The sequence below is a fragment of the Camellia sinensis genome, chromosome 4 (genome assembly GCF_055761805.1).
Source record: "Camellia sinensis isolate YWXY chromosome 4, ASM5576180v1, whole genome shotgun sequence".
NCBI classification, from domain to species: domain Eukaryota; kingdom Viridiplantae; phylum Streptophyta; class Magnoliopsida; order Ericales; family Theaceae; genus Camellia; species Camellia sinensis.
Window position 1 is genome coordinate 48,269,641 of NC_138964.1, and position 26,636 is coordinate 48,296,276.

At 36.1% G+C, this 26,636-nt stretch overlaps 2 protein-coding genes across 2 annotated transcripts; one reads left to right on the top strand and one right to left on the bottom strand.

Annotated features, from left to right (window-relative positions):
- Nucleotides 1–7,630: 7,630 nt before the first annotated feature.
- On the bottom strand, nt 7,631–11,261 carry LOC145823324 (uncharacterized). The gene is made up of 2 exons (XM_082922892.1): nt 11,065–11,261; nt 7,631–8,517 (listed from the first exon to the last, which is right to left on the bottom strand). Exons 1-2 carry the CDS (start codon nt 11,155–11,157, stop codon nt 7,888–7,890), a joined length of 723 nt encoding a protein of 240 aa, XP_082779018.1. The 5' UTR covers nt 11,158–11,261; the 3' UTR covers nt 7,631–7,887.
- Nucleotides 11,262–16,494: 5,233 nt separating this feature from the next.
- LOC114272216 (26S proteasome regulatory subunit) lies at nt 16,495–24,734 on the top strand. The gene is made up of 5 exons (XM_028213880.2): nt 16,495–16,852; nt 17,909–17,969; nt 20,756–20,860; nt 22,598–22,958; nt 24,411–24,734. The coding sequence occupies exons 1-5, from the start codon at nt 16,712–16,714 to the stop codon at nt 24,430–24,432; spliced, it is 690 nt and encodes a 229-aa protein (XP_028069681.1). The 5' UTR covers nt 16,495–16,711; the 3' UTR covers nt 24,433–24,734.
- Nucleotides 24,735–26,636: the final 1,902 nt, after the last annotated feature.

The window sequence follows — 26,636 nt, forward strand, 5'->3', positions numbered from 1 at the left end:
CTCGTCAAGAAAATTAATAAATTATTAATAAATTAGTCATACATCATTCCCATAGACAAATGAAACAAAAGTGGGACTTAGCACAATGTATTATACCAAAAAGAAAATAGGTTTTAAAAGCTTGAACCACAAAAACTCGACTTCTTAAAAAGAACCTCCCCAGGAGGTATAGTGGCTGGCTGGCCCAACTCTCTAAGCAACAACTTAGGCTTGGTCACACGCCTGTTCACCTACATACATATTATAAACAATGAGCGAAAGCCTAGTGAATAGTAATAGAGCAAAGGTTTAAATGAATGATGTCCCACCAAATTCAGAAAAATAGAAACAGATTCATATTCACATTCTTGTTTGAATCATATATAGAAATCAGAATTAATGCTTGTTCATGTGTGATATATCCATTAGCGCAATAGATCAAATACAGAGCATTAAGGGTCATACTTGTCAGTTCCATAAAGAAACCTCCAGTACTGGGAACAGATAACATACTTGTTAGTTCTATGAAGTAACCTCCAGTACTAGGAGCAGATAACATACTTGTCAGTTCTATGAAGGAACCTCCAGTACTGGGAACAAATAACATATTTGTCAGTTCCATGAAGGAACCTCTAGTACTGGAAACAGATAACATACTTGTCAGTTCCATGAAGGAACCTCCAGTACTGGGAACAGATAACATACTTGTCAGTTCCATAAAGGAACCTCCAGTACTGGGAACAGATAACATAGTTGTGCCATGGAAATATTGCCACAAATACTTTTCAATATATGGACTTTCATTCATTATACAAAATGTAATTGTTCCATAAAACAGATCTTATTGCATCATATAGAAAATAAATAACATAGCTTTACTAAGTTATTACTCACAGATGACTCCAAAGTAAACAACAGAGCAGACAAATCAAGTAACTTGTGGCGCGTGACCTACACAGATACAGAACGAATACGTACTGAATTACACACCCAGAATTATTAACATAGTTCTTTCTTCTTTAGGTGTGTTTCTACTTCTTGTCCTTAATATTACGTCTTAACTAGAGCTTAGGAATGCCTAGGATGTGATGAGGATGTCAAAACATGCTATTCAACACTTAGATAAATTTACTGAAAAACAGATTGCCAAATATGTGAGTGGTCGTCGCTCGAGCGTAACTTCCTTTCCTTGAGCGGTCTCTAAATTTTGCAAAAGTACTGGTTGTGTAAATTTTTCGCTTGATGGCCGCTCGATGGTCGCTCGAGTGTGTGACTGAGGTTTTCGCTCGAGCGCAACTCTTGTTGCTCAAATGATCTGGAAAATATGTCAACTTCTGGGATCATGCAATTTACGTTCGAGCCAACTTTTGGTCGCTTGAGCAAGGGTGCAAAACACAGAGTGGTCGCTCGAGCGCAAGATCTGTCGCTTGAGTGGGGAGGTCGAGTTCTAGAATTTCCAAATTCACCTCCGAGCTTCAAAACCCATCTTTAGCCTTTCAAAACACATCTTTTGGTCCCAAAACTTGAGAAAACAAGTCTAAACTTGGAAAAATATAAGGAATTAAATATCATTTCATGAAATCAAGGTCCAGAAGCATGTTATTTATACAAACTCAAGCTTGAAATATGAAAACATAACATGAACATGACATGCTTGAAATGATTTGAGCTCCAAGTTTCCAAATCATGAGCAAATGAGGTGTTTAGGTCAAAAACATGTTATTCTTTGAATAAAACCAAGATATGGACATGCATGTGAAAATTCTTCAAACTCTAACTCTAAATGCAAGAGAATTTGCATGCATGTATGAAATTCATCTTCTTAAGCTCAATTCTCATGTTAATTCATCCATCACACTTGATTTCATGTAATAACTAACTAAATTACAAACTAAGAGGTATAAATTCTTACCTTAGAAGCTTAATTGTGTTTTAGATGTCCAAATGGTCGAGTCTCTTAGTTCAACACCTTGGATTTCTAGTAATTCTCCTTTTTCCCTTGTTAATCTCACTTGCTCTCTTGGTCTCTCTCTCGCTCTTTCCACGTTTGAGTCCAAAAGATGAGAAATGAAAGTGTAACCAATAGCCTTAAGTCATCAAATTGCCTTATATAGGCTTAGTTTAAGAAGTTTAATTAACAACTAATTAATTGGCATTATTATATTCTAATCATTTGGTTCCGAATTGAATTTCAATTAAACTTATCATAAAATTCTAAAAATTTCAACTAACACATATACTAAGGCCTCGTTTGGGAACAGGCTATTTTAGTAACTTTTTGGCTTTTTGGCTAAAATGTAAAGAAAAAAAAACTTAGTTGTTTGGGATAAACTTTTTGGCTTTTTACGAAAATATGTGAAATAAAATAAGATTAATAATGAGAAGGGGGTAAAATGACCGAAATGGCCTTATAGCATGTCAGCGTACCTGTGGATGTGTCAGTCACCTCTGCAAAGTGTTGGATGTGAATTTCCTTTCATTGGACAACGCATATGTAGGGTTGTGTGCTGTAAGCCTGTAATGTAATACAATGCATTTCGCCAAAGAGGAACGGTCAAACTTTAGTTGTTTGCCTGAGTTGTACACGTGTCACCTAATATTATGTAAATAATATTTATGTTCACATACATAACCATTTCATGTCTATGGGATATGGATTGTCCTTTGTGTATTATAATAATTTGTTATGAAACATTACATTTTACGTTAAAAATAAAAAATTGTTTAATTTTTTTAAAAAAAATCCAACAAATTATGGGAGTGTTTGGGAAAATTTATTTTCAAATTTTTTTATTTTTTTATTTTTCCAGTACAACAAAAATGTCTTTCAAAACCCCAAAAAACAAATCCCTCACAAAATATCATATCAAATCCCATACTATTTCAATTTTTTTGTCACAAATACCACATCAAATCACAAAAAAAATCCAACTATATTCCCAAACACAAAGGGTCTGTTTCGTGTGCCGTTTTGTAACACATACGTTTTCAATTTTCTAATTATATTTACAAAATTTAAACAACTCAAATATAAACTTGTTTGGTAAATTTCAATTACATAAATTAGTGGTCTCTGTTTATAAATTTGGCCACAAAATGTAAACTTCACAAAATCGCGTATCCGTATTGAGTTTTGAATTTTTCTTTTTTTTACCACCCAACACTAGCCACCACCCGCCACCATTTTCCATCACCGTCTTCTGCCACCACCACCCAATCCCCACCACCGTCTTCTGCCACCACCACTCACCACCCACCCCCCACCACCACTCACCACCCTCCCAGCCGCCACCACCCACCACCCGCCACCCACCTGCTACCACCGCCCACCACCCACTACCACCACCCATCTGCCACCCCCTGGCCACCACCACCCACCCTTCGCCACCACCAACACCCACTTGCCACCCACCCGCCACCATCTGCCACTACCGTCCACCGCCCGCCAACGTCACTACCATCCACCGCCCGCCACCACCACCACCACCACCACCACCCACCACCACCCACTTGCTACCACCCACCACCTTCCACCACCACCACCATCACCCACTACCCACGTACCACCCATCTGCCACCAGTACCCACCACCACTACCCACTCGCTACCACCCACCACCCGCCATCGTCACCCACACCCGCCACCACTCGCCACCACCTGCCACCCACCCGCCACCATGTGCCACTACCATCCACCGCCCGCCAACGTCGCTATCGTCTACCGCCCGTCACCACCACCACCCACCACCACCCACTTGCTACCACCCACCACCTTCCACCACCACCCACCACCACCACTATCACCCACTACCCACGTACCACCCATCTGCCACCAGTACCCACCACCACTACCCACTCGCTACCACCCACCACCCGCCATCGTCATCCACACCCGCCACCACTCGCCACCACCTGCCACCCACCCGCCACCATGTGCCACTACCGTCCACCGCCCGCCAACGTCGCTACCGTCTACCGCCCGTCACCACCACCACCCACTTGCTACCACCCACCACCTTCCATCACCATCTACCACCACCACCATCACCCACTACCCACTACCCACCCATCTGCCACCAGTACCCACCACCACCACCATCGCCCACTACCCACATACCACCCATCCGGCACCAGTACCCACTACCACCACCCACTCGCTACCACCCACCACCCGCCATCGTCACCCACCTACCCACCCACCCGCCACCACTCGCCACCACCTGTCACCGTCACCAACCCACCCAGCATAATTGAAATTGTAAACACATAAAAATCAACATTACCTTGAACAGATTAAAAATCTTTTGCTGAAGTACAACCACCACCACCACCACCACCACCACCACCACCACCACCACCTACCGCCAGCACCACCCACTCGCTACCACCCACTACCGTCACCCACTCGCCCACCACCACCACCACCCGCCATGTACCCGCCACCGCCACTACAACCACCACCACCACCACCACCACCACCACCCACTCGCTACCACCCACAGCCAGCAACCGTCACCCAACCACCCACCACCAGCACCCACCACCACCTGTTACCCACCACCCACCGTAAACAGACATCCATTCCGTTTTCAGTTTATATTTAAAAAAAATTAACAAACTGTAATAAAAATTTGTTTGATAATTTTTTTGGTTGAAAATGAGTTTAAAATTTTGACAAAAAACCTAAATCAAAAAAATGAGGAAACGTTTTCATTTTTCAATTAATTTTTTTATCAAATATAATTTATTTTAAAAATTTGTTTTCAAGTAATGTTTTTCTCAAATAAATTTATTTTCAATTTTTTTTCGATCAAATAATTTTTTTGCCAACTAGTATTTTTAAATTATTTTTTTAATACTTTCCATTTCTTTTTCAAAGTTTTCCGAATTAGGTTTTTACCCAATTATTTTTGTCCAATTAAATTTTTCATTCAATTATTTTTTTAATTAAATTTTGGTCAATTATAATATGTGTGATCCCATTGTCATAAATAACGAAAATAAATATAAAAATTATTTGAAAAAAATTAAGCAACCTAATTGCTAACCAATTATAATTGATTGCTATGAAAATATAAAAATATAACCAACCTAATCGTAAACGTTACAAAAAATATAAAATGATAAACATGACCCAATAAACCAAAAAAAATTAAGTAATAATCAAACCGTAATTGGTAAGCATCCTAAAATCATAAGCAACCTAAAATCATAACGAAGTCAGTACTCGATAGTTGTACAAAAACAGTGACATACATGGTCATACATAATTGCTAACCAATTATGTACGTAAATAAATGTCTCCAATTAATTTCAACACAACATAGTGATGACATGCATCACATAACATGTCCACCTAACTAGCATTTCGCCAAATTGCAACCAACTCTGCCCTGATACGCGCCCGCAACTGCGCCATCTCAACATCATCATCTCCAGGCATCATCGCATCGTCAAGGGCAGTCAAATCGTCGCGGTCACGCATGTCCGGATATCGATACTCGGCCGCATTGGTAACAGCAACAATAATCTTATCGTCCACACTATTTCTGCGTATGAAATTATGCAAAGCCATGGACGCTGCAACCAATGGCACCTGCACTTTACGAAAATCAAATCGAGGCATGTCTTTTAGAAATCTCCACCTCATCTTCCATGCGCCAAATGTACGCTCAATCACGCTTCGCAAAGATGAGTGAGCGCGGTTGAACAATTCATCACGGTTCCGTGGATTGTGCCTTTGAAATTCCGGTTGGTGGTATCTGTTGCCTTTGTATGGTGCCAGAAAGCCTTTCTTATTGCTGTATCCACTATCCACAAGGTAATAGCGACCTGTGAAAGTGCACATGTAAATGAGATAATACTCGTCATCAATGTTCACATGAAAGGGCACTTCTTCCGTACATTTTTCTTTTATTTCCCCATAACCAACAATAAGAACATAACAATACGAGTTTATCATGGACATTGTAAAAACTGTCATATATAAATTACCACATGGTCAGTGGTTCATCAAATTTTGTTTTTCATTACAATGGTAACATAAATCAAATTTATAATGGGAATACAGTGATAGAAAATAAATTGATACATTTTGACATATATATTACTGAGGTTAATTATATTTGCATTTAATGATAGATATTACCTTTATGTTGAGCTTGTTCGATACATATTTTTTTGTTTTGCAAAAAAAATTCCTGGTCATGCATCGTTATTTACATACAGATGTTTACCAAACAAGAACTATGCTACAACAATTGTATTGTGGATTCAGATGTACGCACCATCAGTTGCAGTTGGAAAATTGTATTGTGGATCCTCCGTTACGTTGCTTAAAACCCGGCTGTCGTGCATGCTGCCCTCCCACCCGCACGACACAAACACAAAGCACATATTGAAATCACATACCGCCAAAATATTCTGGGTGTGACAACCCTTTCGGCTAAAATATGGGGCTGCTTCTGACTCCTTTATGCATGCCGGTACATGTGTCCCATCCAATGCACCTAAGCAATCCTATATATGAACCGAAAAAATTGCAATTACCAAAAAAATTACCAACCATGTTTTTTCAAATAATTTTGAATAACGTCACAAATCTTTTCCCACACCTTGAATGGCAAATATTGTCGTTGAGATTGCAAAATAGGATCCCTGTGCGTCTGGAAATTAGCAGGGGGCCTGCAGTGAACGACCGTGAATTTTTTCATTGCTTTCAAGACGGTATGAAAATGCCGTGAAATTGTTTCACCGGAATGTTGGAAGCGTTCTTGTAACTCCCGGTTTGGCAAGTTTTTTAGCACATGAATAAATATTGCAACACTCTCCTCCACTTCCAAGCCGTGCGGCCGCTCGGGTACACGCAACCCAAAGTCATTTACCAATGTCGTACATAACCGAAGGAACACCTGTTTGGGCATGCACAATTCGTACCGGAAGCGGCCACTGTGACCCTCGTATAATTCCGTAATCCAGGCCCTCCCCGACAATATGGAAGTACGGCATGGAACTTTAAGAACGTACGCCTTGTAGTAATCAGTTGCAATTCTGTAGGCTTCAACGTAATTTAAATTCATCTGCTCATGCCACTGTCTCGCGAGAGCTGCGACCCCTTCTAACATTTCATCCATCCGTGTGGAGTCGTCATCGTCATTGTTCATACCTACAACGTACAAGCATAAAACATTATCAACAACTGCCTAAATGAAGAAGTATCAAGCACATGTGTTTGACCATGAAAGTTTCAAATAAAAAAATGTTTTATAGCAAAAGGAAGTAACTAGTGTATATCTATGTTCAAACCCCTACAATGCATGGCATGAAGAACAAGCTGAAAAAAGTATATATTTCAGTTAACTTTTCTAAAATTAAAGGCATATGCAATACTTTGTAATTTAAAATTGAAAGGAACATGAGATTTTCATAATTCACATCATGTGAGTGGTTCATCATTTGTAATAAAAATTATTATTTTTCAGTGTTGCAACACACATGTTCCAACCTATACAAACAATTCGGTCAGTTTATATAAATAATTCGGGCAACACACATGTTCCAACCTATATAAACAATTCGTGGAAAACCAATGGCACCTGGGCAATACATAAACAATTCAGAAAATTAAACACTTCCCTGCAGCCATTATAGCATAACAAAACAAAATATAAAATATAAAATAGAAGGTCCAAGGTTTAACCCAACCCTGCAGCCATTATAGCATAACAAAACATAAAATACCACAAACATATCCCCATTTTAATTCTTAAGGTTCCGTAAGCCAGAGGCACGACCCATGCCCAAACCATCTTCAAACCACAATTCAACTAAAATTAAACATAACAAACGAAAAAAAAAATAGTTCAGAATTCAACTGAAATTATAAATCAAAGTCCTTCATTTAGCAGATTTAAAACCGAACTCCTTGATTCCGCAGCAAACTCGCAAGAGTGACACCCCCACTCCTATCTTTGTCTTCTTTCTTCGCTCGTAGCCACCCGATTATGCCTCGGTCCGTGGGAATACTCATTACCATTTCCCGATTGTTCGGAACCTCCATAAGCATGACTCCAAAATGGAGAAGTTCATCTTCAGGCTCTAGTCCCTGTATTTCGTACAGCCGTCCAACAGCCTGTCCCATAGTAATACTATGGCCCCCGACGACGTGGTTGACAGTTAATTCCTTGCTCTGAGTCTTCACAGAATTTAGCAAGTCGTCCATGCTGCTTGCCAACGCTTCAGCCCCCGTAATGCGCTTGTTTTGCAATGTTTTCCCCGAGGAATGCTTCCGCTTACTTCCACTACCCGTGGCATTGATGTGCGCAGAGTTCATCATGGCTGCCATTTCCGATGCGCGTAGGTCATTGCTGTCACTTGAAAAATCTGGACTGTCCGACTCTCCGTCCAACTCCATTGCGTTACGAGTCTTGCCGGGTGTCCATGCATTTTTTCCCGTAGCCGCAGCGCCAGTGAAGACGCGCTCCATCAAGTCCGGATGGTCCAAGGTTTTGGTTCTGAACTTGCAACATACATTGTCAATCTGTAAATCAACACAATGTAACTAGCATTAGCCTACTGTCATTGAGTAAAATGCAATGCAACATGGTGCATAAATCAGTAAAGTTTGTTAATGTTATAACAATGGTTGACAGTAATGTGAAGTATGTTGCAATGAACATATTGACAAAAAAAAACAAGAATGTTGTCAAGTATGATGATTGCTGCCAATGAATTAGAGTGTTTCCCAGTTCAAAAGTAGTAGTTAAATATGTTGCATATATATACACAAAAGTTATGGCTTGTGTGTTGTCTATCACAATTGAAGAGCATCTATCAAGGAAATATGGTTTCAATTCCATTGGAATTCATGTAGAATGGTGTCCCAAGCTGAAAGTTATGACACAGATTGGTAGAAGGAGCATCATAGTGCCAACGATGTGTTTTTACCCTTCCTCCACATTAGTTAAATCTCATATGCTTTTGTGAGTCTCTCAAACTGTTTTATTATTATCTACTATTTCCACTTTCTTCATTACTCTTTTCTATAGTCCAACATATTTTATTTACTTAAGGGATAAAAGAAAACCAACTTGAACCAAACAATCAATACAAGTATTTACTGAATTTTTTATTTGTTTTTTTTCGGAAGTTCAGTCAATTCTAAACTCATTATTTGTCTTATAACAATGTGCATTTTACAAGGCAAAATGTTATCTTCCACCAAGATTTTGTATTGGTACATGGGACTATCTGATCAACTACTTGAAGGATCAATCTTCATTTCTAGTAGAGTTTCATAGGCTTTTCTGTTTCATATTTGTGCTGCATCCCTTTCTTTATCAGTAATAGAAAATTCTATCTTTTCATTCTTCTCATAAAGCTACATTATCTCTCCATTTTTTAGTTCATACAGATGGGATCGAACTATACTAGACTGTAAAGGAAAGCAGCAAAATAAGAAATCGTCCCAGAGTGCAAGGGATCAGAGCCTTTTCATTTGTTATATATACATATACTTCGCTTAGGCTTGTGTGCAAGGGAAATTTTATGTTTGCCAATTGAAGGAATAAACATGTGACAACCAATTGAATAAGTAGTAAGTAATCAAAACCACCCGATATTTCTCACTCGACAAACAGCCCAAAAGTTCAATAGACAAGATGTGTGCCACAAATAAATGGAAAACAAGAACAGGTACATTAGGTCATCCTGTTCCAAAATTGTGTGCCACAAATAAATGGTTTTTGTTATACAACAAGTCCTTATGTTTTGGGTCTTCAACCTACTTCATATGGAAAGTGAGCTAACACCAATTTATTGATGTTTTCCAACTATTTACAGGTATAAAAATATAACAAAAAAAGAAATTGGTGCATGAGGAACAGCATAAGGAGAATAGCGGCATCAAACCACACCAACAAACCTAGGCCAACTCTTTACAGAATAAAAATCTACACAAGAAATTTCAGTCCAAAATTCTTTGTCCAAATTTTATTTCAGATCAAATGAATTTGTCAGGATTCTAGGCCAAGTAATATTTCAGAATTCATTTCAGTCCAGAATTTTAGATTTCATTCGATTGCAACATTCTTTTTCAGAAACAAGAAATCATTTCAGTCCAACGCTTTCATGCCACAATTGAAGAATATAAGAATTCATTTCATTTCATAATTCATTTCATTATCATGTGATTTTAATAAGTTTTTTATGCTAACTTCAATTATCATGTGATTATCTTCTGATTTTGAGTGTTGCTATGTTGTACTTCAAACATTTTTAAAGTGCTCTGCATACACAGCAAAATGTGGCTGTATCATTCAGTATCTGTGAAGCAGAATTCTAAAATATTTTCCTTTTTTTGTCACCTGCAAATGATTTCCACTAGCACCTTATAATTGTTAGAATATTTAAATACAAATAAAATACGTTTCATATATTTAATAAATCAGTTACAAAATTTATTTCAATAATCAATACCAATATGAAACCATCCATTATGAGCTTTATTGCAGATCGTTTCTATTTATTTGTATTCATAAGACTTTGTTAGGTGGTTACTATTTTACTATATATATATATATATATGATAGTCCTCTTACTGACCTGTCAATTTGGGATCCAATTCGAGATTTTTCTTAGGAGTTATTGGGACGGAATTGGAATGTAATAATATTGATTCATATAGAAACAAAAGTCGCCTTTAATTACTATTCTTGTCCCTCTATTGTTCTATCATCTTAATAATGTTAAATAATACTTTCATTTTTTTTGGGCAACTCTGATTCATGACTTGGTTCAAGTCTTCTAGTGGTTGGACGAGAGACACTGCATGATACACACTCCGTTATCTTGAATTTGCTTCACTCCGTTAACACTTTCACAATGCTGAAGAAAATCAATTTTACAGACAACACAACTCTAATTTAAATTCTAGTTGGTATCATATTTTATGTTATAGTTATCATAATATTAGGTAAAGTTAGAAAATTGAATGTTTTAAACTACACTGGACAGCATGATACACATACAAAAATTGAGATATTAGTTATGTAATAACGGACACGAAAAAGAAAATATAAACCGTTACCTTTTCCATTTTAGCCCACCAATCAGCCGAAGCATTGAACAGCCCAGTTACTTGGTCAAAGCCAATTCCAGTTGGGCCTTTCCGGCAATCCATTAGCTTACACCACGCACGCCACTCGGTCTTCAACAGATTGTACCTGTTTTTAAGTTGTTTGAGGGAATGCAGCCGCCCAGTTGCTGCCTCAAATGTCTTAGACAACGAACGGTACTCATTTGGAGTGATTGACATGTGTGGCCGGTTTCCTGCTTCAATTTCCTTCACAACCAGTTCCAAGAAAATCCGTGTCGACTCCCCATCCCAAGTTGCTTTATGATAGGGTTGTTGGCGTTTCCCTTTTCCGGAAGGGGTATGAGGCGTAGATCGATGTGACGCCATACGACTAACAATAGCGTGACACAGGAACCAACATAAAAATATGTATACACTAACAATTGTGCGTATTACCAATATGAGGAACACAATTTTATGTCAGAAATGTGGTATTAGACAGAAAATATAGCCCAATAGATTCATTTAAAGACATTACTACTTGAAACAAAAACAAACAGTAGCGGAATTAGATGGAAAATACATGTTTACGAACAAAACAGACATTCATAAATTTTTTTCAGCCACAAACCATAATGCGCTTAACAAAATTAAGGTACGGTTGCTACCATGGTTACATATCTCACATTCGAAACAGCAAAATAATGACGACGATGCAAAGGACACATGTCACAACTGTAAGTACACGCAAAGTTTGTTCAATGTCACGGAAACGACCCTCAAAACGAGTGACATTCTGTGTCTCATTCTCAGCTGCCCTTTGGCGCCCAAATTCGTCACACCACCCAATCCAACTGACACATGGCTGAGGTTAAAAAAAAAAAATTAGTAACGGTTTAAGAAGGAAATGTAAAAGGAAACGTGTTTGTACTCACCACTCCACGAGGGCATTGGTAGTACGCACGATCAGGGTTTCTTGCAGAACGGGAAATCTTTACAACACAGTGCCCGTACCCACATGCACACATACGGTCTGGTTCTGCTGATGTGGCAGTTGACATAAATGAGGCCATGGTTTCTTTCGTGACTTTTTTCGGGACATGACAAGCACAACAAGAGTAGGTCAATGGGTGTGACACTTTTGTTAAGGACATAAATTTGTTATACGAAAATGGGTAACAAAATGGACCAACCCCCCCCCCCCACATCACATTTAAATCCCGGAATACCAATGGTCACCCCTTCTTTTAACCAAATATGTATATATTAATAAATAAAAAAATCAACTTGAAAAGGATAATATACCAAACTCTCCAGGATATTACCAACAGTGGTTGATCACTCAAACATCATGCAAGGCAATAAATCCATGTTATGCAGTCAAGGGAAGGCTAAAACGCAATGTGTTTGGCTAGTACATCTAAAGTAAAATAGTGCTACAATTTCTCAGAAAATATGTTTGGCTACTACATCTAAAATTTTGAACTCACTATCTCCTAATTTACCTTAATCAAAAGATTCATTAAAAAGTTATTAATTTTAGGATTCCGACATCACAAAAAACATTTTAATCCTTACCATATATAAATAATGTATCCCTATTTTTCAGGAAATCCTAAAGACCACAAAAATTTTAAAATAAAGTTTGTGCATATGAGAGCACATGGATCTGATATCCATGGTTTCTGATTGGTTGTCATGGTGTGATCCATCACACAAAATTATACCATTCCAATCCCATTCCATAATCCTATACTGTGCACATGAGTCAATTCTTGCTTGAAGATCAAGTATTTAGAAACTATTAATCCATTGGAAGCAATGAAACTATGGTTGGTGATTTAAGAACTATCAGATTTACTTCATTACACGCTCTCATCATGAATCACAATGCTAAAAAACCTTAGGCCTCGAGGCCTAAGCCACTGAAGCAGTGGCTGTAAGCCCCGATTTGAAAGAGGCCCCATACTTTCTTTCTCAAATAGAAAAGAGTAAAGCCATGCAACCTTAGCAGAAGACCCAACACTTAACAAAGAGCAAATTAAAAAATAACTTTAAAAGTAATTGGTTTGTTCAATCATGAAAATCAACTATGGCATAGATACAAAAAGAAAGTTTACAGGTGCAAGTGGTGAGACAAATTGAAAACGGAAAAAGAAAGTGGTGAGACATTTTTTCTTAGGGGAGACAAACAAAGAGCAAACGAAAAGGAAATTTTTTTTAGAAGACAAATTGAAATTGGCAAGTGGTGAGACATACACACACAGACAGACACAGAGACACACACAAACACACACACACACAGAGACAGAGTTCATCCATATACAAAAAAACAGAGCATACAAGTCATGGTTATCAGATCCACACCTCCCCCCCACCAAAAACCCGGTAATTAGTAAAGTGGTGTCAGTAGTTCAAAGGAAGCCCTAAAACCCCAAACATGGCAGTGTGTAGGGTAGTTCCTGAAAAAATTGCCCAAATCTGAATTCCACCGACAGATTGAAATATGGAAGTGGTCAGACAAAGCGCGAGACACATACACACAGACACAGTGCGACAGAGAGAGAGAGAGACAGAGTTCATACATATATCACAAACAGACCATACGAGTCATGGTTACATTCCGAAACAGAAACAAGAGATGCTGAAGAGAGAGCGAGAGAGAGAGAGAGAGAGAGAGAGAAGAAGAGCATACCTGCGGCTGGAGGAATCGTCAGGGGATGGTCTGCTTCTCCGAGGACCTTCGCGGACTGTCGTCGTCGCTTCGTTTTTCTTTCTCTTCAGATCAGAGCTTCTACTATCTTCTGGCGTTGAACGAAGAACCCTCTTCATGTTGATGTAGCTGAATAGCTGAAGGTAGTACACCCTCTCTGATAATATCTCTGAAACGATTCGTAGCTCTGAAATGATTCCCATCAGTGTTTGACATAAAGGGAGGGTGAAAACGGAATAACGAAAATCAATGAGGGGCAAAACGGTCTTTTTACACCGCATCTGCCACCCATCACGTGAAGCTACTGTACATAGGCGTGTAGGGTGAAATTTATAGACTTTTTGGCTTTTTTAGTAACTTTTTGACTTTTTGGCTAAAAATGTAAGTTGCCAAACGAGGCCTAAGTCAATTTCATAGTCGGATGCCAATAAGGCCTTCAATTCGCATAATATAACAGAACCTCAAACAGATATTTCTACGATAAACAGATAGAAATACAAATAATGCAACACATATGCACTTAATTCAGAATTTCATTTTAATTACTTATTATGCATACTTAATCATGGCTTGTTCATGGTTCAATAGTTAATTATAGGTCGGGGTTGTTATAGAGAAATTACAAATGGGTCACAATGGTCGAGAGTTGTTGGTATTGGGATTGTAGAAGAGGAGAAGTGCTTGGGTGTGCACAAGGGATGGATTGAAGGAGAGGGTAGGGAACCCTACCTATGCAAAAGGGTAGGGAAGACTAAGAATGGGTTGAAGGTGACTAGGAAAAATCTAGGGAGGTTGCAAATGAGTTAGAGGTAGCAACCAAAGTTAGATTCGGGTTTGGGAGTGATAGTTGGAATTGGTAGTGATAGTTGGGATGATACATGATTATAATAGTTAGGGTTATTTGAAGGCTTTACTAGGGATCCCAATAAGGAACTTTCATTCTAGTAGAAGTTTTCTTGGTGGTTATATAATGTCTCAATGCTTTTTTTTCCTTCTTCCATTGGACCAATGACTCTCGAAGTATAATTAAAATTTTATGCATTTATTGCATAGGTAGGGTTCGAAGAATAAGAAATTGGGTACTGTTAGTAGTAATGACTCTCATATATATCATTATTCTTTGTATTCATTTTAGATACTTGGACCTTATTTAGAAACTTGATTATTTTAGTTGATTTTTTGTTTTTTTGATTTTTTTTAACCTGGTTAAAAAAGGTTCTGTTTGAGATGATTTTTATTTATTTTTTAGTTGATTTAATAGCTGTGAGAGAAAAAATAAAATTATTATGGTTTTGATATAACATTTTATTTTATTAACTATTTTAATTTTAATTTTAATTTTTTTTTTATCTTTATTGATTATTTTAACCAAAAACTTGCATCCCAAATACCTTCATAATGCTGATTCAAACTGTTCAACTTCTAAGCCCATAAGTAAAAATGAGTTGTGCAAAAAAATTAATTTTATTGGACATTACTAAACAGATAAATAAATTATATTTTAGTTTTTAAAATAGGCAACAATTATAAATTCAAACTTAAATAATTTATCTTATATAAAAAAAGATAATTTATTTATTGATATCTTATATAAAAAAAGATAATTTATTTATTGATATATGATAAAGTTAATTTTTTATACATTCAATCTTTATTGTAAAATTTACGAGATGATCTGATGGGTCAAAAAAAGACTTTCCAAGAATGAAATATGGAGGAGTATAGAAAGGTAAATTACTAACAAGTTCGTCTTAAAATAATCATTGCTAAAAAAGACTGTTTTAACAATTTTCAAAATTTATCGCTAAAAATTTACAGTTAGATATTTTTAGTGATAAATTTTTTAAATTATCATTAAAAATTAAAAATTATTAATTTTTTTAAATAAAAATATCGTTAATTATTAAAATCCCTAAATAATAATTAACTTGTTTGATTTTGATTTTCAGAAAATACTTTTCAGAATTTTACTTTTGTATTTCCCATTTTTTTTTGTTTTCAATGAATTTTTAAAAATATTTTAAGCAAATTTTTTTTTTGATTTTTAGACACATCTAACATAAATATGTTTAAAAAAATATAATATTTGTGAATTTTTTTTTTAAATTCACTAAATACTAAAAATAAAAAAATACGAAAATTTAATATATTTCTCATGTTTTTGTATATTTATTAATTTTTTAAAATATTTTTTCATAAATATTTTAATATTTAGATACATTTAAATAAAATAACAATACTAGGTACCTCAAAATTTTGTGGCTCAAATGGCTCAAATCACTCAAAACGACGTCGTTTTGAGTGTAAGTGAGTGTAAAACGACGTCGTTTTGACAGATTTGAGCCATTTGAGTCACAAAATTTTGAGCTACTAAACATTTTCCTAAATAAAATATATCTAAAAAAATAAAAAAAATTATTTAAAATTTTAAAAATATTCATTAAAATAAAAAAATATGAAAAAAAAACAATTTAATTGAAACAATTGCACGGAATAATTCCACTCTGTAGACAGTAGTGGTGTTTAGAAAGATCTCTTGATTTTTTTTTTTTTACTTTTTAGTGGCTTTTTTTTAATTAAGGCTTGGTTGGATATGGTTTAAAAAAGTTAAAAAATTACTATCCTATTTTAGTTACATCATCTTATTTAAATCATATCATTTTAAACCTAATTTATATTTTATAAAAAATCAAAAAATATACTTATTTACATCATTCTAAACCGCCTATAAAATAACTAATTTTTTTTGTGTAAAAAAATTAAAAGTCAAAAAAATCGCATTTTTTAGCAACTTCATAGAAAGTAATAAGTAATGGGTGGGAGAGATTCGGGCTTCTAGTTGCTTCCTGAGCTGCAACGCGCGAAGGCTATATAGAACCGATCGTGGGCAAGTCTTTGAAACCCTAGAGCAAAGCAAATCGAAGTAAAAGAACTAAGGAAGCTGATATGGTGGGGACGAATTTGAAATCTGAAACAATGTCTCTGATGGACAAACGAAGTGCTTTGGAGTCCGAGATGAACGTCATCATCGACCGCCTCTGTCAGCCCGGCGGCCCCGGTCTCTCCGGCAACCTCATTGATTCCGAGGCAATCTCTATCTCTCCCCTTCAATCTTCACTATATACACACACACACACACACACACTTGTTCATTCTTTTATGAGTTGGGTTTTTGAATTGAGCTGTGTTTGTCTGCTCAGAAGTTGAGGGAAAATGGAAAACTAACATGGGTTTCCAACAGTATTGTTTGATTGCCAACCAATGCGTGTAGTTTAGTGATTCCGAGGCAATCTATGCCTCTCTCTCCAATCTGCACTATATATAGACATGTTTAGGTGTGTGTATGTGTTTGTTCATTCTTTTATGAATTGGGTTTTCGAATTTAGCTGTGTTTGGATGCTGAGAAATTGAGGGAAAAGGGAAATCAAATATGGGTTTCAATTCAGCAATATTGTTTGATTGGCAACCAACAATTGCGTGTAGTTTAGTGATTCCGAGGCAATTTATACCTCTCCCTCCAATCTTCACTATATATATGCATGTTTATGTGTGAATGTGTGTTTGCTTATTCTTTTATGAATGGGGTTTTAGATTTTAGTTGTGTTTGGCTGCTGAGAAATTGAGGGAAAAGGAAAAGCTGACATGGCTTTCAACAGTATTGTTTGATTGGCAATCAACAAATGCGTGTAGTTTAGTGATTTGGAGGCAATATATACCTGTCCCTCCAATCTTCACTCTATATCTACGGCTACGTTCATTCTTTTATGAATTGGGTTTTTGAATAGACCTGTGTTTGGCTGCTGCTGAGAAATGGAGGGAAAAGGGAAAGCTAACGCGAGTTTTCAACAGTATTGTTTGATTGGCAATCAACAAATGTGTGTAGTTTAGTGATTCCAAGGCAATCTATACCTCTCCCTCCATTGTTCACTATATATATACATATTAATGAGTACATATGTGTTTGTTCATTTTTTATGAATTGGGTTTTCGAATTGAGCTGTGCTTGGCCGCTGAGAAATTGAGGGAAAAGGGAAAGCTAACATGAATTTTCAACTGTATTCTTTGATTTGAAACAAGCGAATGCATGTAGTTTAGAGATTACTGCTTGTGATGACATAAGTTGATGATTTGCTTTTTTTACAGGGATTTCCTAGGGCAGATATTGACATTCCAGTGGTTCGAGCAGACCGGCATCATCTTGCTGGTGCGTTTTTGTACTGCCTGTCATCATATGATAGATGTGTATTGCACTTAATTTGGTATGCATGGGTTAAAGTGCATGTTTGTATCTGTTAAACATGTCATTTTGAAGGAAACTTGTGTATGGATATCTGGTCAAGTTCAATTGTAATGTATCTTTTAGTTACAGGCGTAATTGCTCATCTGCACAATTACAATCCTCCATCTTTTGTCAGGGTTACATTTGCGTCCAAGAATTAGCCTATTACCTGAACTCCTGAAGCTGTTTGTTGTTTTCTAAAAAGTTTGACTGAAAGTTGTTCAATACCATTCTATGCATCCATGTTTGTGTTTTATAGAATTTACATATATATATATATATATATATATATTATTGCTATTATTTTTTTAAAATTACACTCATATTGTTGTTTAAATGGATATATGGAAACCGTTGTAGGTATTTTCAACTTATTTTAGATATTGAACACTCATACTAATAAAATTATATGAATGTTAGAAGAAAATGGATATTTCGTCCCTGTTACACAAGTGACAAGTCACACTTCTTGGGGGGGGGGGGGGGGGGGGGGGGGGCTACCTATGGGACTTTGTTCCCTATTCATATATGTAATTGTTGCGCTGACTTGTAGCTGAAATCCGACAAGCCATATTTCTCCAGTTTTGGGTTCATGAAACCATTTGATGCCTTGCAAATTATATAATATATTCAAAAGGGTTAGTTATACAGACCTCCCCTGAAGTTTATGAAATTACACTGACTTCCTTTACTTTAGTTGACAATGTTCACAGACCTTCCCTCTGTTAACTTTGCCCATAACGACGTTAAACATTGCCATGAAATGACAAAAATACCCTTTAGTTAAAAAACACAAACAAAAAAACTTGAATCTAACCTTAACTCCTATAACCAAACATACACTTCTACATTTGCCTCTTTTCAATTCTTGTAACATAACAACTTTAATCCAAACATCTCGCCTAGCTATCTTTGCAACCAAGCTCACCCATTAGTTATCTTTGCAACCAAACTCACCCATCCCCATTATTTTTCATATCTCTTCTCTATCTAAAACCATTGTTGCCATGGATCCCTAGCCCCCAAGAAATTTCACTATAACCATTGAACTCCAAGGCTAGAGCATCATCATCAGCCGCCATTGCTTCACCAATCGAACACAACCACTAGACTTGTTGTGTCAGATCGAGAGATGGCGGTGGCCATAAGAAAAAGAGGATGTGGTAGTTGGATTTATTGTATTGATTGAGAGGTTGTGGTGGTTGCTAGCAAATGAGGGGATGGTGGCCGAACTCATTGTATCAATTCAAGAGGCGGTGGCAACAAGCAAAAGAGGTTGTGGTGGCCAGACTTGTCATGTTAGATTTGAGAGGCTGTGGTCGTCATTAGATGACTCCGTAAAACACCACCATCGTCTCCAAACACCATAGATTAGATTTGCCCTCTTCTCTCTCTTTTTTCTTTTTTTAATTTTTAATTTTTTTTTTTACTCTGGCTTGTTTTGGCAAGTAGCTAAAATAGCCAAAAGGCCAAAAAGTCATTACAAAAAAAGTCAACTCTTCTCTCTACTTTTCTACATGTCTTTGTAAAAAGTCTATAAGCAAACTAAAATATCTAGTTCCCAAAACAACTTTCTATAAAAAACTATCATTGCCTCCTCCAAACACCATCGTTGAAGCCATGGATTAGATCTCCATCGAACAATGATACAATGGGAAGTTTCTACCTACTGTGAGACTCACAAACTTAATTGTAATATTAATATGTTTGTAGATATATTTATATACATGTGCCACTGGATGATCCTTAATGATAAATTATTTAAAACAAAATAAATTTAACTATTGATTCTGGATGATGGGTAGTATTCTGGTTCGGTGTTGGTGAATAAGGGAAATAATAAAGGGAAAGATAGTGTTGGGTTATAGGATAGGTTCTGTATAGAGTTTGGTTATAGTTATAGGTTTGGTGAGGGATGTTTGGTTATGAGTGAGGATTTTGACATTTGTTAAAGGCAATTTTGATACTTTAATATTTAAATTTGCTGACATCATTGTATTTGGTTAGGACTTTTAATGGTCGAGTAATAGAAGGGTGGTAAGTGTATGTTGTCAAGTAAACTAAGGGAAGGCAATGTAATTTCAGAAGCCAGAGGGGAGGTCGGTGTAATTGTCAGAAACCTCAAGGGAGGTCCATGTAATCAACCCTATTTAAAATATATGTGGTTATGAACACATGCTGTTTTATGCAACCATGTATGCTTGACCAACCTTCTGTGTCAAGAATAGTGTGTACTGATCTTTACATCAAATCATTTTTTTGATAAACTAACAAAATTTAAGGGTTAGTTAATTTTATTATAAATTCTAATTAAAATATCTAATTGATGATTTCATTGATCATTATTTGTCATGGAATAAGAACATTGCATGATTATTCATCATTGTTCCTTCTGTCCCTTGGATTTCTTTGACTATCTGGGCATGTCATTGGATTGTCAGTGAAAATAAGGTTCTTGTCTGCAGATAGTTATAACGTAACATGTCAGGAAGAATTCTCATAGTTCAAATTTAACTTTTATGGATAAAAGTTGCATTTTCTTGTATAAAGAATCTAATGACTAGTGACCAAAATACTTTTCAATATGTCCATATCATTATTTCTTGTTACTGCTATTATGTTAACTACAGCTTATGTTAGTAGTTAGTAAGTCGTTATCATCTTTAATTTTTTTTAGCCTTGTTTGTTTGTTCAATTCTCTCTTGCTTCAGAGCTACGGAGTGATCACAAAGACATCACCGAGCAAATAAATCAAAATATACAACTTCTGCATTCAGCAAGGCTGGTTTCTAAATCTTCGCCCCCCATTGATTCAGGTAGGCAGCAGAAATCAATGTAATCTTTTATTTGTTCATTAGGTGGAAATATTTGAAGTTTGATCATTTATGTAATGACTTATCTTGGGGAACTTTTCTTTTGCTGTGCTTCAGAAGGTATTTTCTTTATTTCTTCCCAAATCATTTTTAATAAATTTGAGCATATGTAATTGTGTGCAACAACAACATATTTCTCCAATCAATAAATAATTTTCTACTTTACATAACAAAAATGAATCTCTGAAATCTTTTGTGGACCTTGCGGATTGTACTAGAGATAATCTTTTGTTGAATTTTGTGTCATCTACTTTTTAATGCAAATAACTACTTATGTAGTTCAAACTTCAAATATATTAGCTGCAGTGAATCTTACAATGAAGTTGGTTGAGTTCATTTGTAACCTTCTATTGCTTTAGATGCAGTTCATGTTTACAACTGCAAGTCATATTTATGTGAAGTGTTTTTTTCCCCTTCCCTAAACTGTTGATAGATTAAGTTGTAGATAGCCAACTGGTTTGAGGTAATTGTCTCTTGGTGCTAGACTGTCAAGGTTACTTTGCGATTGAATATGGATAAGCCTTGATTGCCCTACAACCTCTTAAGTACCTTCCATCTTGCCACCATCCAACACAAACGCGTGCGCGTGCACACACACACACATTGTATTAGTAGCTCCTTCATCTTCACTGAAAATATTTGTGACCGGCCCCGTAGGAGCCACATCATCTCCCATTATGGGGTCTTCACTCTCCATGTGGTAAACCCTCGGAATGCCTTGATATATTACGTAATTCGTTAGGGTTATTTGCCTAGCCTAAGCAGGGGTTTATCAATCAACAAATGTGGTAGATTGGTGCACTAGTGCGCTCGATGCCTAACTGCAGCCCTAAACAAGAAGTTACTGAGTCAAAATATGGGGAGCTCCGAGCATTGCTGAGTGACCTAGCGATCCTCACCCTCACCCATGCTCTTGCCCATGCCTAGTTCGCGGAGCCAAGCCACCCTCGCCCCTAACCATGCTCACTTGGTGAGCCATGGTTCAAGACCATATAGCTTGGCTAGGACGAGTTCTTGCCTAGCCATAGCCATAGCCACTCATGTTCGGTAGCAATATGGTTCGACTCTTAGCTTCTCCATGTTTTTCGTATTGGACACCTAGCACTTCGACAAGGATAAGGGTGTGAGATATGTGTTTGATAATTTTCATCTGACACTTCTTATATATTTGTATTTAGCACTATCATTATGTATATTGCTGTATAATTGTTATAAAATGAGTAAAATGCCTTTTTGATGACATTATTTTATCTGACATAGTAGATTAAAAATATAAAAAAATGAGTGTATCCTTAAATTTGAAGTTTGAAGGGTTCGATCTCTGGATACGCACTTGCACCCGAAACCAATACTCGAGTCCATATAACATAGCCTACAATGTCCTAGCTAGGACTTCTATATAACACCATCTCTATTGCCATTATTTTGACATCCTAGGCTCTCGGAGCAGGGCCTAGGTATAGTTTACAACCATTGTTTTTCAATGAATAAATTCCTTCTATAGCAACAATTTGATATTTGAAATGAGTGGAATGATATAGTGTTCTTGAGTCAAGTTTTGAAATACTTGATCGTTACAGTCTTTAGAAAGGATTTTTTTTTTTTTTTTTTTGGATATGTAGTTAAAATTTGAATTTTATATGCAACTAATTGACTGTTTTTCTTCTTTATATTTGTAAGGTAATCTTGAAGGGTCAAATAATCAAGACTTATCTGTTAATGTTGGTACATCTGCATCCTCCCACAATGTACTTCATGGAAATACTATCAGTGCCATGGATGTTGATGTAACTGTCAACAGACCATTTGCATTGGTTGATGAGATATCCGAGGCTTCTCCAGCAGCTGAAGATGGCTTACAACTTGGAGATCAAATTGTGAAATTTGGGAATGTGGAATCTGGTGATGATTTGTTGCCAAAACTTGCTTCTGAAGCTCTGTCCAATCAAGATCGTGAAATACCTGTAGTGGTTTTGAGGCAAGGTGCATTTATCAACTTAACAGTCACACCTAGAGCGTGGCAGGGCCGTGGCTTGCTGGGGTATGTTTGTCATTCCACTTTTGCAGTGCCCCCTTTTTTGTTTAGATTATCCATCAAACCTTTTATACTGTCATTTCTAGCTGCATTTTGTTTGAAAATATTTAGTATTTGCTGGTTGATTCTCACAATTATCATATGTTCTCTTTAACCTTTCTGTTGTGAGATATAAGATACATATTGTCCAAGTAGATACCATTATTCCAAAATCTAGCCCCCTTATCCCTTCCAAATTTGAGAAAAGGCACTTGCAAGATGAGTATATTTTGATGACAATGTTATTGTGAATAATTACTTCCGTTGAAGCCTCTAAAGGTTGACTCTTTTAATGTTTCTTGGAATATATGGTTTCTGCCCATGAGGAGCAAGTTCAATGGGGATGTTCAAACAAATTGTACGCTAATAATTCTTATAATTATTTTCTACATTATTAATCCTTGAGTTTAGGCCAAAGCAACCTTAAGTGGAACAGTTGACACAACAGAGCTTTTACGTGTTAAATTTATTAGCCACCTTCACTTTCAACCTTTACACATTCTTCTCTCTCTCTCTCTCTCTCTCTCTCCAATGTTTTCAAACCCGGACCGGACTGGTAGAACTGGTGACTGGACCTAGTTCCCGTCCAGCTGACCCTTCAAACCTGAACTATGCTCAAAACCGGCTTAGAATTTGAAAACCGAAAGAACCGCCGGTTCAATCGGAATAACCGGCGAACCGGTCACAGGTTGACATACGAACCAGCCGGGTTTGAAGAATTGAAGTTTCTTCAAAAAATATGTTGCGGAGAAGGCTTGAACATGGAACAAATGCATAAAAAACCAATACTCAAACCAATAAGCCATCAACAGAATTGTTGATAATGTAATAAGTATATATATATTCAATATTATCTTAATTATTTTTACTAAAAATCAATGTATAAAAAACGTAAAATAAATTTAAAGAAATATTTTTTTTTTGTAATTGTTTATTATTTATTATTTTTTTATAATTTTAATATCTATATTTTTTGTACTTATAAATATATTTATGACATAATTATGACATGAGAGTTCAATTCCGGTTCATCCGCAGTTGAACCAGTGACCTATCTCCTTGATCACTTTTTTTAGTTTGCTTACCTGTCCTGTTTTCAAAACATTCTCTCTCTCTCTCTCTCTCTCTCTCCTGTTTTATTTTTTCAGCTCATACGGTGTTTGTAACTCTGCAAGTAAAATCACCAGCAAATGCTTTGGATTATTTCCAACAAAATTAATTACTTCAAAAGCTCTCCTACTTTATTTCTCAACCATTTTCTAGTGCTTATAAACTTGCTGTTTCTTCGAATGCGCCTTGTGGCTAGTTCTCTCCTTGGTTTGGTCTGTGTCTGCATGATAACAGGATCAAATATATATATTTTTGTCATGGTTAATATTATAGTACTATTAATTGTCAATTTATGTGGATTACTTTCAGATGTCATTTCCGAATCCTATGATCATTTACATGGTGCTTTGATGAATAGTGATGCTTCGGTTAGGCCAGCCAGAAGACAATGCTCCAGTAGATGTGTTCTGAACTTTCACTCTCCTCTTTGCCAGTCCATAGGGGTAAAAGGATGGTTACTGTCTTTTAAACTACTTCACATATTTGGATTTTGTATGTAGCATGTGTGAAACTTCCATTTTGCTTCATTCCTTCGTGAATTCTCATAACCTCTTTAGTGCTTGCGGACATATCTGAAGGAAGATGTATGGATCTATTTTAATTTACTAAGCATATTTGTGTTTGAACTTTCAACTCAAAAATCTAATGGTTACCAATGAATATAAACAAAAAGGAAGCATTCTAGAAAGGTTGAGGGGCTCATGGGGCTCACCACATGTCCGTTTTGGTGATCGAAACACTTCATTTTGTAGGACTTGTAATGTATATCATCTATGAAAAAAATTAAATCGATTTAATAATCGTAATTTTTTATTTTATTATATTTGTTTATGAATAGAATGGCTAATCTATTTTAAAAAGAATATTTGTCTATTTTTTCAGAGACTTGAGCGATAAAACAAAAAAGGTTATAATTATTAGATTATTTGAATTAATTTTTTTTTATAAATATGCATTGAGGAGGGACAAAGTAGATCAAGAAATGAGGGGCCAATGGATCCTGCTGTGGTGTTGAGTTTTTGTTTTGATAATCTAAGTAGTTTATGTTGTAAGATTTGTTGAGTAGATAATTTATACAAAATATCAAAATGATTGAACATCTGTAGTTTCGTAATTAGAGCACATTTGTTTTTAAAAAATAAATGATTAGCATGGTCTTGATATATTTTTTTAAATAATTAGAATATGATTATAGGGTAGAATTGCGAATAATTTGATCTTTTACATGAATAATATACTTCTAGATTATTGAAAATATTTTGAAAAACGTCTCTACTAGGACACCATAGCTGGATACCCTAATCCAAAAATAAGAGGGCATGGTTTAAATCAGAAACAAAGTTGGAAAATTTGTTACTTTTGTATTGGTAAGATTTTAGTCTATTCGTAAGGTTTGTAAAATGTTTCCATCTTTATCAAATAAAATATATTTTTGTTCTAAATTAGCTAATGTTGGGTTGATTGTGAATTTATTTATTTTATTGCATCAAACATAAGAAAATAGTGAAAGTATTTTCAGTGTTAATATTCCCTTTGCATTTTATGTTTTAGGGTTCTATCAACAAAATTGGTTGTACGTTCCAGCAACCTTGCAACTACTAATTTATAACTCAGTCCCGTTAGGTAGCCTGAATCTTTTGCAGCTCGAATGGCTCGAGGTGCCAAAACGACATCGTTTTGGCACCTTTTTTTTTTTTTTTTCTCCTCTCTCCTCTGTCTGTATCAGTTCTTCCTTAGTTTTTTTTCTTTACTTTTCGTCTTCCACAGAATAAAAAAAAGAGAGAGAGAGAAGAGGAAGGATATTCAGCAGACGGAGAGGAGAGGAAGGATACTCAATTTATACATAGTCCCAAAAAAGAGAGAGGAGAGGAAGGATATTCAGCAGTTCAACCTCTGATGAACTGCATATATATATATTTCCTTTTCTTCTTCCATAGAATCAATAAAAGAGAGGAGAGGAAAAAAACAAAAAAAAATCAAACAACAAAAATCAAACCCAATACAAATCAACCCCCAAAATCCTACAAATCAAACCCAAAAATCCAATCAGAAATCAAACCCACAAATCAAACCAAAAATCAAACCCACAAATTAAACCTAAAAATCAATACACAGAACAAAGAGAGATAGAGAGAGATACAGATCAATAGATCTGTGTGTAGAGGATGGTCGGTGATGGCGAGGATGGCTGGTGGTGGCGTCGGTCGGTGATGCTTCTCTCTTCCTTTCCTCTCCCTTTCTCTCTCCTTCTCTCTTCCTTTCTCTTATCTCTTTCTCTCTTCCTCCCTCTGCTTCACAGACAAAAGAGAAGAGAGAACAAAAAAAAATAAAAAATGACGTTTTGGGTTTCGAGCCAATTCGAGCCAACGGGATTTCAAGCCCTCAAACATTTTTGTTTATAACTAATGTTTTCACTTGCATGAATTTTATTTGATAAATGTACACCATACAATTTGACAAAAACTTTAAAATGTGTACAACAAAAACATGTGTGTAGGATCAGAAGTCAAATTTAAAATGTGTACAACAAAAACA

Excerpts from the sequence above, each read along its gene's own strand:
- LOC145823324 (XM_082922892.1), bottom strand. The coding sequence starts at position 11,157 with ATGGATTGCCGGAAAGGCCCAACTGGAATTGGCTTTGACCAAGTAACT. Across the intron at positions 8,518-11,064 it reads GGTGGGCTAAAATGGAAAAG|ATTGACAATGTATGTTGCAA; the intron begins GTAACGGTTTAT and ends GTTGATTTACAG.
- LOC114272216 (XM_028213880.2), top strand. The coding sequence starts at position 16,712 with ATGGTGGGGACGAATTTGAAATCTGAAACAATGTCTCTGATGGACAAA. Across the intron at positions 20,861-22,597 it reads TTCGCCCCCCATTGATTCAG|GTAATCTTGAAGGGTCAAAT; the intron begins GTAGGCAGCAGA and ends TATATTTGTAAG. Across the intron at positions 22,959-24,410 it reads CAGGGCCGTGGCTTGCTGGG|ATGTCATTTCCGAATCCTAT; the intron begins GTATGTTTGTCA and ends GATTACTTTCAG.